At 41.5% G+C, this 15,898-nt stretch overlaps 1 protein-coding gene across 1 annotated transcript in view; it reads right to left on the reverse strand.

Moving 5' to 3' along the window:
* LOC138976441 (neuronal acetylcholine receptor subunit alpha-10-like) overlaps positions 1 to 13,697 on the reverse strand; it is a 35,786-nt gene extending 22,089 nt beyond the window's left edge. Inside the window, exons 1-2 of the mRNA XM_070349299.1 lie at positions 12,907 to 13,697; positions 4,698 to 4,840 (exon numbers count right to left, since the gene is read on the reverse strand). Coding sequence (XP_070205400.1) covers positions 4,698 to 4,840; positions 12,907 to 12,970 — 207 coding nt within the window. The 5' untranslated portion in view covers positions 12,971 to 13,697. The remainder of the gene's footprint in view (positions 1 to 4,697; positions 4,841 to 12,906) is intronic.
* Between the last annotated feature and the right edge of the window lie 2,201 nt (positions 13,698 to 15,898).

A 15,898-nucleotide genomic window follows, 5' to 3' on the forward strand; every position in this document is an offset into this window, starting at 1 on the left:
ATTCCATTCTTCTGTGTAAGTATACCATGTTAAAAAGTCTGTAGAGACAACCAATTCGATCATGCATTAAAAACCTGTTTGCTACCGGTTTGATGAATCTAAGTCAACCCTGGATTTTGTTTAACAAGACCAATTGACGAAAAGGAAGTTGTATGTTTCGCTGTGTAACAGGCGAAGCCAATATAATTTACGAACATTGCTCGACGAGTTTGATAAGCGTCATCCTTTGTTGGTTTCAGACCCGTGACCGAGAAAGAGGTGAAGCGTGTCATCACTAAATCCGCTCCCAAAACATGTGCCCTTGACCCCATCCCCGTCCCACTGCTTGTAGAATGCCTAGATGCTCAAGAAACCGTCCTTAGATCCGAACACCCTGAAAAACTACTGTCCTGTCAGCAACCTCTCCTTCCTCTCCAAGATCACTGAAAAACTTGTTCTTTCTCAACTCTCTGACTATCTTCACTCTCACAACCTCTTTCCTACCACACAGTCCGCCTACCGAGCAGGTCACAGCACCGAGACAACGCTTGTTCGTGTCATGAATGACCTCCTGCGCGCGATGGATGGTGGTAATCTCTCCATTCTCACCCTACTTGACCTCTCAGCAGCTTTCGACACAATAGACCATCAGATCCGTCTTGACCGCCGCCATCTCTCTTTCGGACTTTCCGGCACAGCACTCACCTGGTTTCAATCCTATCTCTCGGACAGAACACAGACAGTCTCAGCAGGCAGCCACACTTCCAAAACTTTCACCCTTTCACTATGTCACGATCGGGTGACAGAGACCAAGAAAGTGTCACTCAGTGGAGTGCCTGTTCTTGGTCGGTTATGATAGAAAGCGCCTGTGCGTGATATTGGACACAGCAGAGTTTGCTGACAGTGCTCAACGAGCACGGATGTTTTGAAACGCACGAGCTTCACAGTGCGGGTTTCTGCTATCATAGGGCTGACGGTTTTTCGCTGACAGCGCACACGGGATTTTCAGGGATTGAATTTCTCGTGTCTTTTTTCTGCTTGGGGAGGCAGAATTGTGTATAGCTGGACTGGTTTTGTGACAAGGTCAGTCACGTGTATTTGGCTAGGTTGTCTGACAGAGACACGAGTACGGGACACTTGACACCCAGCGGCAGAAGGGGAAGGATCTAATACAGTTTCTAGAGTATGATGGTTTTTCACCGAATATTATATTCGGCACTCTAGGGGAACTTCCACTGCCACATGTTTTGCTGAGGACAAGTCGTCAACATTCCTTCGTCGGCGATGGCTTTCGCATAAGGATTCGACAAGGGGTTCTGGACGTTTTTGGTCACTGTTGACGAACAGAGGCTGTTCCAGGGAGGAAGCGGACTTTGCTTCCATTGAGAGTACAATCATAGGCTTTTGAGGTAATAAATCATTATTTAACGCTGTTGATGAGTCTGTGTTGTGGAATGAAATACTCTCTGTTGTTCTTTCCAGGTTAGCGCATAATTTACTCTCTGTGACGCTAAAATACTAATCTGTATATGGTTTTTGCAGATAGGGAGAGAAGGACGGAAAATGGCTGTTTTGTTGTTGTAAAAAGTCCGTTTTGTGCAGGCCCACGTGCTCGATGAGATATTTAAAGATGACATGTTTTAAGGTGGTGGGTGAGGGGTAGCTGACATGTTTAGTGCACCGATGCTTTCTGTTTGCAGCCTTCGTTTCGTTCGCCTCGCTTCGTTACGTTCCTGTAACATCTGCACGGCTGACTCTGGCGGGAACTGTTGAAGCTACGCTAACCAGGAGACCGGCTAACCAGCGGACCGGCTAACCAGCGAACCGGCTAACCAGCGGACCGGCTAACCAGCGAACCGACTAACCAGCATACCGGCTAAGCAGCAGCAGCAGAGATAAAGCTAAGTGCACCATGTCGTACGCACCCCGTTGACCACCGTTGTCTTTTCGTATCTATGATTTCATTGGAGTAGTGACAACGTGGGGGGTGTGACACCTGCACGAACTAGAGCTTTTCGAACAGAACATTCTCATTTGACTGTATTTTACACGGGTTCAGCGTGTTACTATAATTTTCTACATACTACTGGCATTTTGTCAGTGAACACTGGGTTTTTACGTGTTGAGAACGTAAAAGGAACATATTTTGAGTGAAGGCTCGAGGGAGGTGGAGAGTTTATACATAAACAGGCGTCTGAAACTTATACTTTTGTTGACTCTATTTAATTGTATGACTGCGAGAGTGGATCGTGGTGTGGTTAGTTAATTAGTAGTAATTAACCGGTTCATAATCACCTTAAGTGATATATTGAAACGTGACACACTAGGAGTTCCTCAAGGATCTGTTCTCGGGCCAGTCCTTTTCATCCTCTACACCAAACCTCTATCAACTCTCATCAGCCACCACTCGGTTTTCAGTCAAACCTTTGCAGATGACACACAACTCCGGGGCTCTTGCCCCCCGGATCAGCTCGATTCCACCATCCGCCGCGTGCAGGACTGTGTCGACGACGACAAGCGCTGGATGACCTGCAACAAACTAAAACTAAACGACGACAAAACCGAAGTCCTACTCATCCACCCTAAAAACAAGCCTCTCCCTCCTTCCGTTCCTTCTTCTATCTCTGTAGGCAACTCTGACATCAAACTCTCATCCTCTGCTAGAAACCTTGGAGTGACCTTCACAGACATCCTCTCCATGGACAAGCACATCACGAACATGGACAGATCCGCATACACTGAGATCAGAAAAATTAGCAGCATTAGACATCTTCTCTCCTTTGACGCCACCAAAACTCTTGTCTGCTCTCTCATTCTCTCCAAATTTGACTACTGCAACGCTCTACTCACAGGCATTCCCCAGCACCTCACAGACAAACTTCAGAAAGTCCAAAACACAGCAGCTGGACTCATCTTCAGGGCAAAGAAACACGACCACATACAACGACTCATGCAACAACTCCACTGGCTTCCTATATCTTCCCGCATCATACACAAGACCGCCAACATCTGCTTCAACTCTTTCACTGATCCTCACTTTCCTGTCTATCTTTCTGAACTCTTGCATCCTTACACTCCATCCAGACAGCTTCGCTCATCCACTGACAGCAGAATACTTTCCATCCCACGCACCAAAACTAAAACCACTGGCGACCGTTCTTTTTCCTTTTCTGCTCCCACTCTCTGGAATCAATTTCCCCACCCCATCCGTCACTGTGAAACCTCTTCTACTTTCAAAAAGACCCTTAAAACCCACCTTTTCAAGTCTGCTTACAATACCTAAAGCACACGCCTGCCTCATGATATGATTATATCTGCTAGCATTTTTAAATAAACTCACTAGTTAAATATGTTGTATTGGGTAGTCTCACATATTTAACACTATATATACGTACTACTATTGTTTGTAAAATATGTTTTAAACGCTTACTTAATTCTTTTTATGTATTTACATATTTGTTGAATTTACTGTATGTGTGTGTGGGTGTGTGTGTGTGTGTGTGTGTGTGTGTGTGTGTGTGTGTGTGTGTGTGTGTGTGTGTGTGTGTGCACGTGTGTGTGTGTGTGTGCGTGTATGTGTGTGTGTGTGTGTGTGTGTGTGTGTGTGTAAGTATGTATGTGCGCTTGTGTGAGATTGGGTGTGTGTCAAAATGTGTTGTGCAATATGGCATGAACATCTTTTTAAATTTGTTGTGAACAATTACAGCTTTGTATTCCATGTTTATTATTCTTATGAAGTAATTATAGTAAAATAGTCTTATGTTTCTTATTTGTTCGACCCTCTTAGGATTATGGAGTTTTATGCACTGCCTTTTATAGTTAACTAAACTTTTGTATTTGAAATAGCCCATTGCAGTTGGTGTAGGCCTTAAGCTTATTTAAATCGCTTGTCCAGTATTTAATTTAATTCTCTATTTTTGTATGAACTCAAATGTTTAGTGTTCTTAGTATGTCTTGCTAAGCTAAGTTCTATTTAATCAGAGTATTGTTTGCGTGTGCTTATACTTAGTGATATTGTAAAGCGCATAGTGCTTTTAGTTATGCGCTATGGAAATCTCCTTAATGAATAAATAAATAAAAATACTAAATACTCAAAAACCAAAGATAATGCCTGGTGGCGTTTAAAAGCAGAGTTTTGATGCACCATGTGTCAACTGCAATGTTCACAACCGTCAGACTGGTTCAGGTTAGGTTCACATCACGATCACCTTTGCACCTGATTAGATACCTTTTTCCTTTCGATTTGATGCCGACAAAATTGGCGTGAACGCCGATTGGCGGGACAGCAGAACAGTTTCGTGCGGTTACAGTAAAGTTCTTTTGCAAGTAAATTGTATGTTATCCAAGTTTTTGCAGTTCGGCTTGTGTACTGATACGATGAAGCACAAACATAAAATAACAACAGCAACATTCGAGGAAAGACACGCGCTGAAAAGTGAGAAGAAAGTAAAGACGGAGACAAAAACAAAATCTACATCCATCAGAGAGAGAAGGGAATATAATTATAAACTTCGCTTTTGAGGATGAGTTCACACCACAATACGAGGCAAAGTGAGATTGTAAAACATTTTCCCTTGCTCATTGTTCTTTAAACTTAACAAGTATTCGTGGGACGAAAGTGCACTCGCAATAAAGGGACACGTTTGCCAGGCAAGTGGAAAGGGTGTCGTCGCTTGACAGCTCCCGTTACAATGACACCTGGCAAACGGGGTTCTTACCAGCTCTATGATCTGCCTGATGGCCAATCCGACCTTGACCTCGATGGGCCGGTCTACTCCACACACTGGCCGCACTCTGGACTCGTAGTTTGTGAACAAGTGAGCCATCAGTGCCGTCTGGTTGTTGGCTGTCACCGTCGTCACTGAAACGCAACAGAACGAATACACTGGCTTGTTGACGCATTGTTGAGTACTTACTCGCTGACCTATTGAATACATTTGTATATTCGTTTATTTACACGGTAATCAATTTATTAAACATATTGAATTAGAGTTACAGACAATGTAACATAAAACAAATTATGTAAAGGAACTCATCTTTGACAATGAAAGGGTTCTTCTTGGAAGGCGGTAACTAGTAATTCCCTACAATCTTGTTTGTGCTGAATGCTGGCATGCATACCGTTGTCTTGGACGTTTTTACTTTCTTTTTTAAAACTTCTCAAGGTTAACGATTTAAAATTGGGTCAGACGATTTTCGTGGAGAGTGTGTACCAAGTTTGCGACCTGAGAGACGTCATGGAAAGCATATTTGTTCTGGTTATTTTCCAAAGGTTTTTGTGTAAGCAACAATGCTTGCTTCCATATTTTTTTCTCTAGCAAATTAATATTAACAATTTGTATCAATAATTCAAATTAGTGCATTTGATCTTTCAGAAAGTTTTTGGGACGTCGTTTTGATCAATGAACTTTAGAATGGAGGTATTCTCAGCAGAAAATAATTTGATACTTGAAACAATCTTGAACTTTGTTACCCAGTGAAGTTGTCCACATAACATTATGAAGTTATTTTGTAGAACGTACACTTGGAACTCGGCATTCAGAGAGATCAGCAGGGATTAGCACCAGAACAGTACTCAGTCACATAATTATGAATGTTTCTACAAGTAAAGCTTCCATGAGTATATTGACAAACTCGTTTTTTATGAGAAGTGCTTTGTGGTGGCAGACACTGAAGCGGACAAGACACTCGTACTGAATGAACGTACCCGCGAGACAAACAGACACATGTTTTATTTAATCCATTGTCAAAGAGAGCTTCACTTAGTTGCAAGTTTGAAGAATGTCTCATGCTCACTCATGAGGTATTTTGAATTTACGACAGCAAAAGTCAAACGTATTCTCCCCTTTAAAAAGAAAAATCAGGATCTAAGTTTTCCACGACAGGGGACCACAAGTACCAACAATACGTGTAGGACCTTCAGAAGCTCTCCTGAGTAGGGAACAAAATATGATATCATTTTATGTTAGGTCAAGCTACCCTGACCTGCAACATGTCTCAGTTGCAGCCCCGACAGCCGGGAGCAACAATTGACAAGCTGCTTCACCCACTATATATTAAACTGTTGGGCAATATATGCAAAATATGTAGGGCTCGGTCGTACATTTGCATAGAGATAATAGACAGCTATTGAAACAATACGGAGCACGCTGCTCTATGCAGTCTGATCACGTATGAGACGAAAAGGTTGCTTCAACAGAGGACTCCTGGTGGAATAAGGGACCTGAGCAATGCATAACTGACGCACTAATTAGCTTGTTTTGGTCACCCGGCATACAACGGCAGTATCTGTTAAGGGCCTCGAGGAGGGGTGTTACAGGAACGGTCAGTGTGTACAAGTGTCCCCGCGGTCATTCATGATGCATCTGCTCTCCCTGAAATGTTGGCAAACACATTTATTAACTACATCCGACACATGTTCTTTGTAGATAACGGAGTTTACTTTCTCCTTGTGTGTTAATGTTGCCAAGTTGTGCCTATTATGATTTTTCTTCGAATTTTAATTGGTCCCTTCCGTTTTGGTCACGTCGATTTGGGGAGTACCTGTATTTGAGCGGCGGTCACGTGAACCCTGTACAAGAAATCTTTGATTCAAAAGGTGTGCCAGATAGTCAAGTGGACGGACTTAAATGGCATAGAAAGTTTGAGTGGAATGACGCGGGAATTAACGCTTAAATTGGGGTGAGAAATTTGCTGCAATAATGTTTTTGCTAAGTTTATATATACTAGTAATTATTGTGAATTAGTATTTCGTTTGTAATAACTGTAATATTAATAGCACAGAAATGTTACTGGTAAGTAATAAAAGAAGACTACTTTTTCTTCTCACACAATCAAATAATAAAAGTGTATTTCGTCTTCCCTCTTCTCAGTTTGACAATGGCCGCATGAGACATCGGGGCTCCAAAAATGTGTGCGAAATTCAGTAACCAACCAAGAGAAATGAAGACAGCTTCGCGTATTATTTTTTTTATTGATGATTATGTTTAGTTGGTTCCAGTGGTCGAGTGAAAACCAAAATTTGCAGAGAATGTAATTTTGTTCGTGCCATTACTTTAAAACATTTTTAATTGAGCTTTAACTGAAATGTGCGGACATTTTAGTGTAACACTTGCTGAAAATGTATACTCAATCCTCTGGCACTCGACTCAATGTCCTAGTTGTGTCAGGGCACAACGCACAGTACGGTCACCCGTGGTCATTTTTTGACGGAAATCTGGATCACCTGGCTCTTTTTTTTGTATCATGCGCGCGTTTTCACAAAACCGACTGAAAAAGTATATTTCTCTACCAAGGTGGATGTCTTAGGTTGTAATTGCAACCTTTTGCTCCATTTAAAGTTGTCAAAAAATACAAGCTGTGTCAATTAAGCCTGATTTGCAACCAAGGGCAATAACTTTCGTTTGGTAGAGCCATAGGGAGATAATTAACAAATCGAACGTGGTTTTCAGATAGAGCGCTAAATAACCTTTACAGGGCAATGTCAAATGCTGTGACTTTTCTATGTTATGAACATAATTATTCAAATAGTTTGAAATCAAAGGCAAAGTTCTCTATAATTCATAGACAAACTGTACTCTGCAACAACGCTCTCCTCAGGGACAGACAACGACAGACATCAGTGCCGGTGTAACACGAGAAAATTACTCCCACGAGATTTTTTACTCCGGAGTAAACATTTCGTACGAAAATGTTACTCCCTTTACGAAAAAAGTACTCCCCCATTACACGAGAAAAGTACTCCCCACGACAGGTGAGTTACGAGTAAAAATTTCGTACACAAATTTTACTCCCCTGACGAATAAAAATCGAATAAATTACTTCCTCCTAACACGAGCAATTTAACTTTCCATGCCAGGTGTACGAAGTTTTTACTCTCTTGTCCCCTGTTAGTCTTGGTGGTGGAAGGGGTGGAGGGAGGGTAGCGCGACATTCGTTTGCGCGAGATCACATACTGGCATTATCCCTTCGCCCGCATCCCATTTTCGCGTACGAGATTTTTACTGGAAGTAAAAAAAATGGGGAGTAAAAATTTTGTGGAGGGAGTAATTTGTTCGTGCCTTGGGGAGTTCTTTTCTCGTACGAAAAATTTACTCGGAGTAAGAATTTCGTAGGAAAATTTCGTGGAGTAAAAATTTCGTGTTACACCGGGTTACTGACGGTCTGGCATTTACTGGACGAACGTTATACGCCTGACAACACACGTATTGTAGCCCATGTACTAATAATGATCAGGTCCACCGGAGTGTATAACTATGTGCGAATGAGCAGTCACTATACCTGTGTATTTCCAGTCGGAGGGGTCGTTGGGGGAGGGAGGGGGTCACGGTTCGGGTCACTGATCGGAGGAATAGCGCATAAAGAAAACAATGTCAATGAAGGGCGCCGGTCTGTACCGACGTAACACCACGTTCTGACGCACACCTGTAATAAGATCATTTAACATCGCTAAAGATTGTACATTTAAAAAAGCAGAACATCATTTTTACACGTTTACCTTTATGTCAATGAATAACATATGAACTTAATTATCAAAGCTGGGAAAAGCTGTATGAATTCGGAATCATCTGTTATTTTCTTCTCATGAATGCATTGCTCTCTGTTAATCCCTTTAGCTCACTATAAAACAGACTGTCCATATACATAAATGTATGGACATTTGGCGATAGTGGTTTTTTTTATTCGCTCCCGCACTTTACTAACTGACAGACTCAACAGTTTAGGTCTTTTAGGCCAACCAGCGACTGGATGTCTTAATCGTGCTTCACGCGACTTGTTATTTGATTGTACAGCAGTTTGAATAGGTTCTCCCTGGACCTCTGCGCTGTAGAAAATCATGCATCCTTATCAGTATTACTATTTAGGGGGAAAAGCATTGATGAAGTGTTCAATTTCTTTGGGTAGACTCTGTATGCTATTCTCCCCTTTATATATTTGTTTTAATTTTTTTTTTACATGTATAGGTAAAGGTAAAGGTATTCCCATAACCATCTGGTCGTAGGGGAGAGAGATGTTAGAGGCTTTACATTATATCACATAGGCACGGGGACAATTACAACACACAGGAGGGGGGAGGGCGGGTGATCATGGCTTTGTGGTCGCAGTATCAAGAATATGTAAAGGAAAAAATTAATAACCTAATTGTTACATCAAAACATGCATATACAAGCGCCAATAATAATAATTTTTATTGTAAAATTTATCTAGTGTATTATTCTCCCCTTTTTACATTTAGACAAGTTTTGACTAAATGTTTTAACATAGACGGGGAATCGAATTAGGGTGGTGGTGGTGGTGGTGGTGTGTGTGTGTGCGTGTGTGTGTGTGTGTGTGTGTGTGTGTGTGTGTGTGTGTGTGTGTGTGTGTGTGTGTGTGTGTAGAGCGATTCAGAGAAAACTACTGTACTGATCTTCATGAAACTTTACATGAGAGTTCCTGAGTATGATATCCCCAGACATTTTTTATCATTTTTTTTATAAATGTCTTTGATGACGTCATATCCGGCTTTTAGTGAAAGTTGAGGCGGAACTGTCACGCCTTCATTTTTCAAGCAAATGTATTGAAACATTAGTCAAGCAATCTTTGACAAAGTCAAATTGTTGGATTGCAGTTCAGCTCAGAAGCCTTAAAATTAGTTAATTAGTTTGCTCATTAATGTCATTAAAATTGAATTTTCACTAACAGATTTAAAAATGATGGCATTGTATTTTTCATCTCCTCCTGAATTTAAAAATATATAGATATGTCATATTTGCCCTTAAAATGTGCTCAGAATTAAAGAAAATAGGTTAAGTAAGTACTACGGTTCGCATGCTTCGCGGAGATGAGCGTGACCCGTCTCCGTCTTCGGGTATGGTTGGTCAAGACTATCAAAATGTAGTCTCGGCAAAGATCGGTTTATGGTGTTGATCTTTTAGTTTGATGTCGAGAGATGGACTAAATGTTTTTATATCGCTTCACGCGACTTGTTGTTTTTTCTGCCAGCGAGTCGACTCTTCTGGAATCGTTGCTTTGTGACCACTATTTATATACAGCTGCACACATGTTGTAAGATATATACAAATTCAATTGCACAAATTTGCACAAAAACCATAATGTCATACCATTCCAATATATTGCACACAGTAAATGCAATAGTCTGCTTGTATCCCAAGCTTTAAAAACACATCTTTTGTTTCACTATTGTCGATAAGCTGTAATTCGGCATTTCGTTATATATAATATTAGTTGTAAAAAAAGTTATGGCTATTAAAAAGTAATTGTTTCCTATTCGTAATGTCCTCACATGAACGGACTCAATCAATCAATCAATATGAGGCTTATATCGCGCGTATTCCGTGGGTACAGTTCTAAGCGCAGGGATTTATTTTTTTATTTTTTTATTTTTATTTTATGCAATTTATATCGCGCACATATTCCAGGCGCAGGGATTTATCTATGCCGTGTGAGATGGAGTTTTTTTACACAATACATCACGCATTCACATCGGCCAGCAGATCGCAGCCATTTCGGTGCATATCCTACTTTTCACGGCCTATTATTCCAAGTCACACGGGTATTTTGGTGGACATTTTTATCTATGCCTATACAATTTTGCCAGGAAAGACCCTTTTGTCAATCGTGGGATCTTTAACGTGCACACCCCAATGTAGTGTACATGATGCGGATAACAGAAATCGAAAATTCAGGATTAACAACAGCAGCAAAACAACAAAGAAGAATAATTGGAACGTTTACTACTTGACAAAACAAAATGTTCACCCGTACATCGACGCAATGGTCTTTAAAGTTGACAAACAAGCAATTAATGTGAGATTAATGAAACTTATCAGATAATATAGCTATTCTGATGAACACGTGGGGGAATTCGGGGGCTGTGATTGGATGGTCTCTTCCGATCATCAAAGCATAATGCGGCGGAAGTCGGCCATTTTACTCAATATCCAAAAGCATATTGTCGATAACAAAGACGCATGGTTCCGCTTTCTTCCACGTGTATAAAGTACACGCATACCTCGCCAGGTTTGTTTCTGTGACTAGTCGACAGACGATGCCATTTGCTTTGTGTGTGTTTTTGTTGTTGCTTACTGTACATGACATACATTACGTGTAAAATCCAGTTCTTTAACAGGCAACAAACCTTGCAAATTTCCAGAAGCTGCAATCTGAAGCGACCTATCTCTGATTCTAGCAGACGATCTGATCATCTCTCCAATGTTTAACACAAAATCAGCAAACTCTCCTGTCAAACGTCCATTGTATAGTGCAATGTTGAAATGAAGTTACCGGTCTAAAACATTTAGTCGTTTCTTCTGAGACAATCCTTGTTCTCTTATCATCTACAGATTTACCGCAGTCTTCACCACGCGAATTCCCAACAGAAGTCAGACTTTCGAACATACAATATACGTAGGCAAGCATGATACGTCATGACGTCATATGATTCCTAGCACATTGACGTAATGCTAAACATCCGGTTACCTCGAGTTTTCTCCGTAATACATGTCCGTGGGTTTTTCAATGTTCGCTTATTTCCGTGGCTTCATGCGGAAAGTGAACCGTCGTCTGCAATCAACGACATGGACCATTCTGGTACTTGTTGCTGACAAAAACATGATTTTAACACAGAATTTAATGTCAGAATAGCTATATAAACGCTATTGTGTTTTCATCGTAGCAATAGGGTCCAATATTTAGACTCGAACAAGTATAATGCGACTCGTCTTCGACTCGTCGGCATTATACTTGTCTCGTCTAAATATCGGGCCCTATTGCTACGCTGAAAACACAATAGCTGGTAATGCTGTTCGTCCTATCTCTGGCAGAGTCGATAATTTCATTCGGATGTTTCATTCATCTCACATTATGTGTTTGTTTGTCCACAATAAAGACCGGGTCGATGTAATTGTGAAAGGTTTTTGATGGTGTTGTTTTGTGGTCAAATATTACACGTTCCAATAACTAACCTTTCTTTCGGTTTGTTTTGTTTTATTGAATGAGGCTAACAAAATAGAACCACACTTACGAATCGGATATTTTTGACGGAGTATTGCACGAGCATCTGTTCAAATAAAAGATGAATATGCTATTTTGAAATGTATACATAATTATGCCAACATCTTTTTTTTCTCAAAAAAGCACTAGTTTTATTTGACGGGGAAGAACCCGTTTTTACCTTAAGGATGAGAATTTCACGATGACCTAGCTTAGTCTATCTATCATTCCTTATCACGACGAAGCTATGTTTTCAAAGTAGTAAATAGTTTTCACCTACGCTCTATAATTGATTGAATGAATACTTTGAGATGGTTTTCTAAAATGATATAATCATTCTGAAAGGAACAAAATCGAAAGTAGTTGTCAATGTTGAACAATATTGTTGACGTAACTAAAATAAAACAATTCTAATATGTGGTACATTCTTTGTGTTACATTCATTCAAGGCTGTGCACAAAATCCACGCTGAGACGAGCATATTATATCAGTTGTGTTAATTTTAACAACTTATTGTTTCTGCTCATTGTGTCAATGGGGGGTTTATTGTTTTCATTTGAACTTTCCTTGGCGGAACACTACATCAAACGAGGTCTTTTCCCAGTCGTAGTCGTTTAATGTGCATTGTGTAATTTTCTTTTGAGTTCTAACTGAAATCGGTCTTCTTTTTTCCCCCAATGATTTCTTTTCTGACAGAAGAAGTAACGTGAAACAATATCTTCCAAACCGTACCAACCAATTGTTTTTGGTTACTCGCTTTCTTATGTAAAGAAGCAAAAGGGAAGACTATGTATGTACATGTGAGCTCGTGTGTGTGTGTGTGTGTGTGTGTGTGTGTGTGTGTGTGTGTGTGTGTGTGTGTGTGTTCCTGTTTGTCTGTCTGCTGTCTATCTGTTTGCATTCAAACGAAATAAATGTAAATTAATGACTAACCTTGTGCGAAGAAAAGGCAGAAGATGGTGACCAAAGTAGCTGTACATTTGGCTGGATTTTCCATGGCAAGTTTTTGTTTTTAAATCGTATGTAGATCGACAGTATTACGCTCCCATCGATTGTTGCTTGTGTCCACAAAGTGCCAGGCATTAGAGGACACACCATCAGTCATGACAAATTCCTTGACAAAACACTCTGGCTGATATTCATTCCCACTCCAAAACTCTCAAAGGTAGCCTCGGACGTTCCCTTGGACAGTCCGCTTGGTGGTTTTTTTTAATTCGTGTTAGTGGCGGCCTGAATGATGTGAAGCTGCAGTTGTGACGAGTGCTAGCACGTGGTTTATGAGCCGACTCGAATATGAAGCTGGGAAACGGCTACTACTAAAACCAGATGTTGCTGCAACACTAATGAACAATATTCACAACGGGGACAAAAGGTAAAGTTTACCAACAGCACACGAGGACGGAGGCGACATCGATCCTGATAGAAGGCAAACTGTGTGAAGAACTTGGACAACACTAGCAGCGGCCGGGCCCTCGTCTCGCTGATTATATGATCATCCGCACAGGTCGCTACTACAACCCATAATCCCAGCCCCTCTCGGCGCTCCTCCACTCAGTCTGAGCACTTCACCTCAACCGCTTTTGTTTTTCCTCCGCCCTACGTGGCCTGGATACACAACACGCCATGAAAACGATAAGTCAAGTCGCCCGTTCGCTTCAACGAGCGCTTCCAATTACCGGGGGAGTCGTGCCATTTGTCCCTGCCGATCTGCCAGGCACTGCATTGTGCGCGTGTGGCGTTGCCGTGTGATCCACTGTGTCGTCCTCTGCGCCGTCCCTCATCAATTAAACAGGCGCTTGTGTCAAAGTGCCGACCCCCCAATGTCAACAAGAAGCGACCAGTAGGTTTTGAAAAGTTCCCACATTTTGTTAGTGACTTTTGGGTTAAATATTTGTGGTTTTGTGTAGCTTGACCAACACGGGATAATGGGTGCCCGTCGTGATGCCGAAAATGCCGTACAGTCGTACCATGTTATGTGTATATTCAAGCTACATGACGGTAACGTGGATGACGGGCGCTTGCATTTCACCTCACGGCAGAGCCGGAAGTCATCTGACGGCCCTGTCGATATTTGTTTCCGTAGTATGCTCCTGTGGGCGAAAACCATATCACAAGTTGGAATATTAATTGTTTCTCTTTTGCTAGAAAAAAGCAGTTAACGTTGATGACGGTTATGGAACCCCCAAGTCTATTTTTTTTAAATGGTTTTATCTTTGTTGCCTCTTCGCTAGACTCAGACGCACCTCCGCAGTAAACAAAGCTTTGTACATGAACTAACAACTTTTGAAGGTTATTTTGGTGATATTCCTGCGTAAAAAGGCCCCCAAATTATATTCCCCAAAGAAACTACTGCTCTTTTGCCTATTTCCCCAACATTTACTTTTAGGCATGGCGTCGACGCGAAAGGACTTCATCCTGCTGAAAAAAAGACTGCAGCAACAACACTAGTGGTCATGCCATTTAGAATGATGGTTCAGGTGATCAGACAGAGCCTGTCTATATTATTAAAATACTGTTCTCAAAATGTAAGCCTGGACGGTAACGTAAATGACGTTTTGGGTAGAATGTATTGCTCTCAGGACTAGGAGGTACAAGCAATTGACATGACTGTATTGATGTGCGGTAGTTAGCACACGGCCGACCATAACAGAGGTGAGACAAGTTTAACTATTACTTCTTTTTGTATTAGCTGCAAGACCCTCGGACACCGAACAATTGAAATGGTAGTTTCGTATTGACATTGAGCGCGATACAGCTCTCGGGTCCATGACCTTGACCAGGTCTGTGGCCATTCGTTCTTTCCGATGTCACTTCCCCGTTCATTTTCTATTCTAAAATGTGTTAATTCCCCCCGACCCTTTCATCAGCTCTGCGATTCTCTTTTCACTTGTTCTCTTCAAACGGGTGACATTAGAAAAGAAACATTCAATACAAACGTTCAAACAAACAAGACTGAAGCATGAATACAAACAAATAAACAGGATCAACAAAAACAAAAGCGGTCAATCTAAAAAATCTGACAAGTGAAACTACTGCACCACTTACCTGCCACGGGACAAAACACATGCAAGCACACACACACACACACACACACACACACACACACACACACACACACACACACACACACACACACACACACACACAAAACAAACACACACACACACACACACACAAGTATATACACACACAAACACGCTAACACAAACATACACACAAACAAATACACACACACTTACACAAACACACATACACACAAACACACACACACATACACACACACACACACACACATACACACACACACACACACACACACACACACACACAAACGCCCGTAGGGTTGACCAAACACGTGCAAAATATAGCTGTTCTGTTGTGTATGTTTGTTTTAATCGCCTTGCCCAGTGGAGGACTCGTTAAGTTTTGTTTGCGTCCGTCCTTTTGCCGGCCGGCCATGTCTCCTTGTGGACTGTACTACTGGGAAAAGTCGGCCGGCCATGTCTCCTTGTGGACTGTACTACTGGGAAGAGTCGGCAGGCCATGTCTCCTTGTGGACTGTACTACTGGGAAGAGTCGGTCGGTCATGTCCTTTATCAGGTATTGGCGCACAGATTTTACCTGTCGCATATAATCGATATTGTGTCGCTGTAAATTGACTCAAGTGAGAGTATGACCTGTTGTCGCACTTCTTAGCAAAATCTGCCTCATTGCTGCCTCCAATGAGGCACGCAATCGGATAAGAGTCCAGCCCTGTATAATTATAGGCAGAGAAGGCAATACACAAATGCAATGCACTCAACCATCCTGATTGGTTACATCGCTGCAAGCTGCTATGATGGTCACCGCTATGATTTGATACGGAAACAGAGGTATTCACAAGAGACTTGAAACCATGCACGCGAAATTGTACCCTCACCAATGC

The sequence above is a fragment of the Littorina saxatilis genome, linkage group LG1 (genome assembly GCF_037325665.1).
Source record: "Littorina saxatilis isolate snail1 linkage group LG1, US_GU_Lsax_2.0, whole genome shotgun sequence".
In the NCBI taxonomy this organism is placed as follows: Eukaryota; Metazoa; Mollusca; class Gastropoda; order Littorinimorpha; family Littorinidae; genus Littorina; species Littorina saxatilis.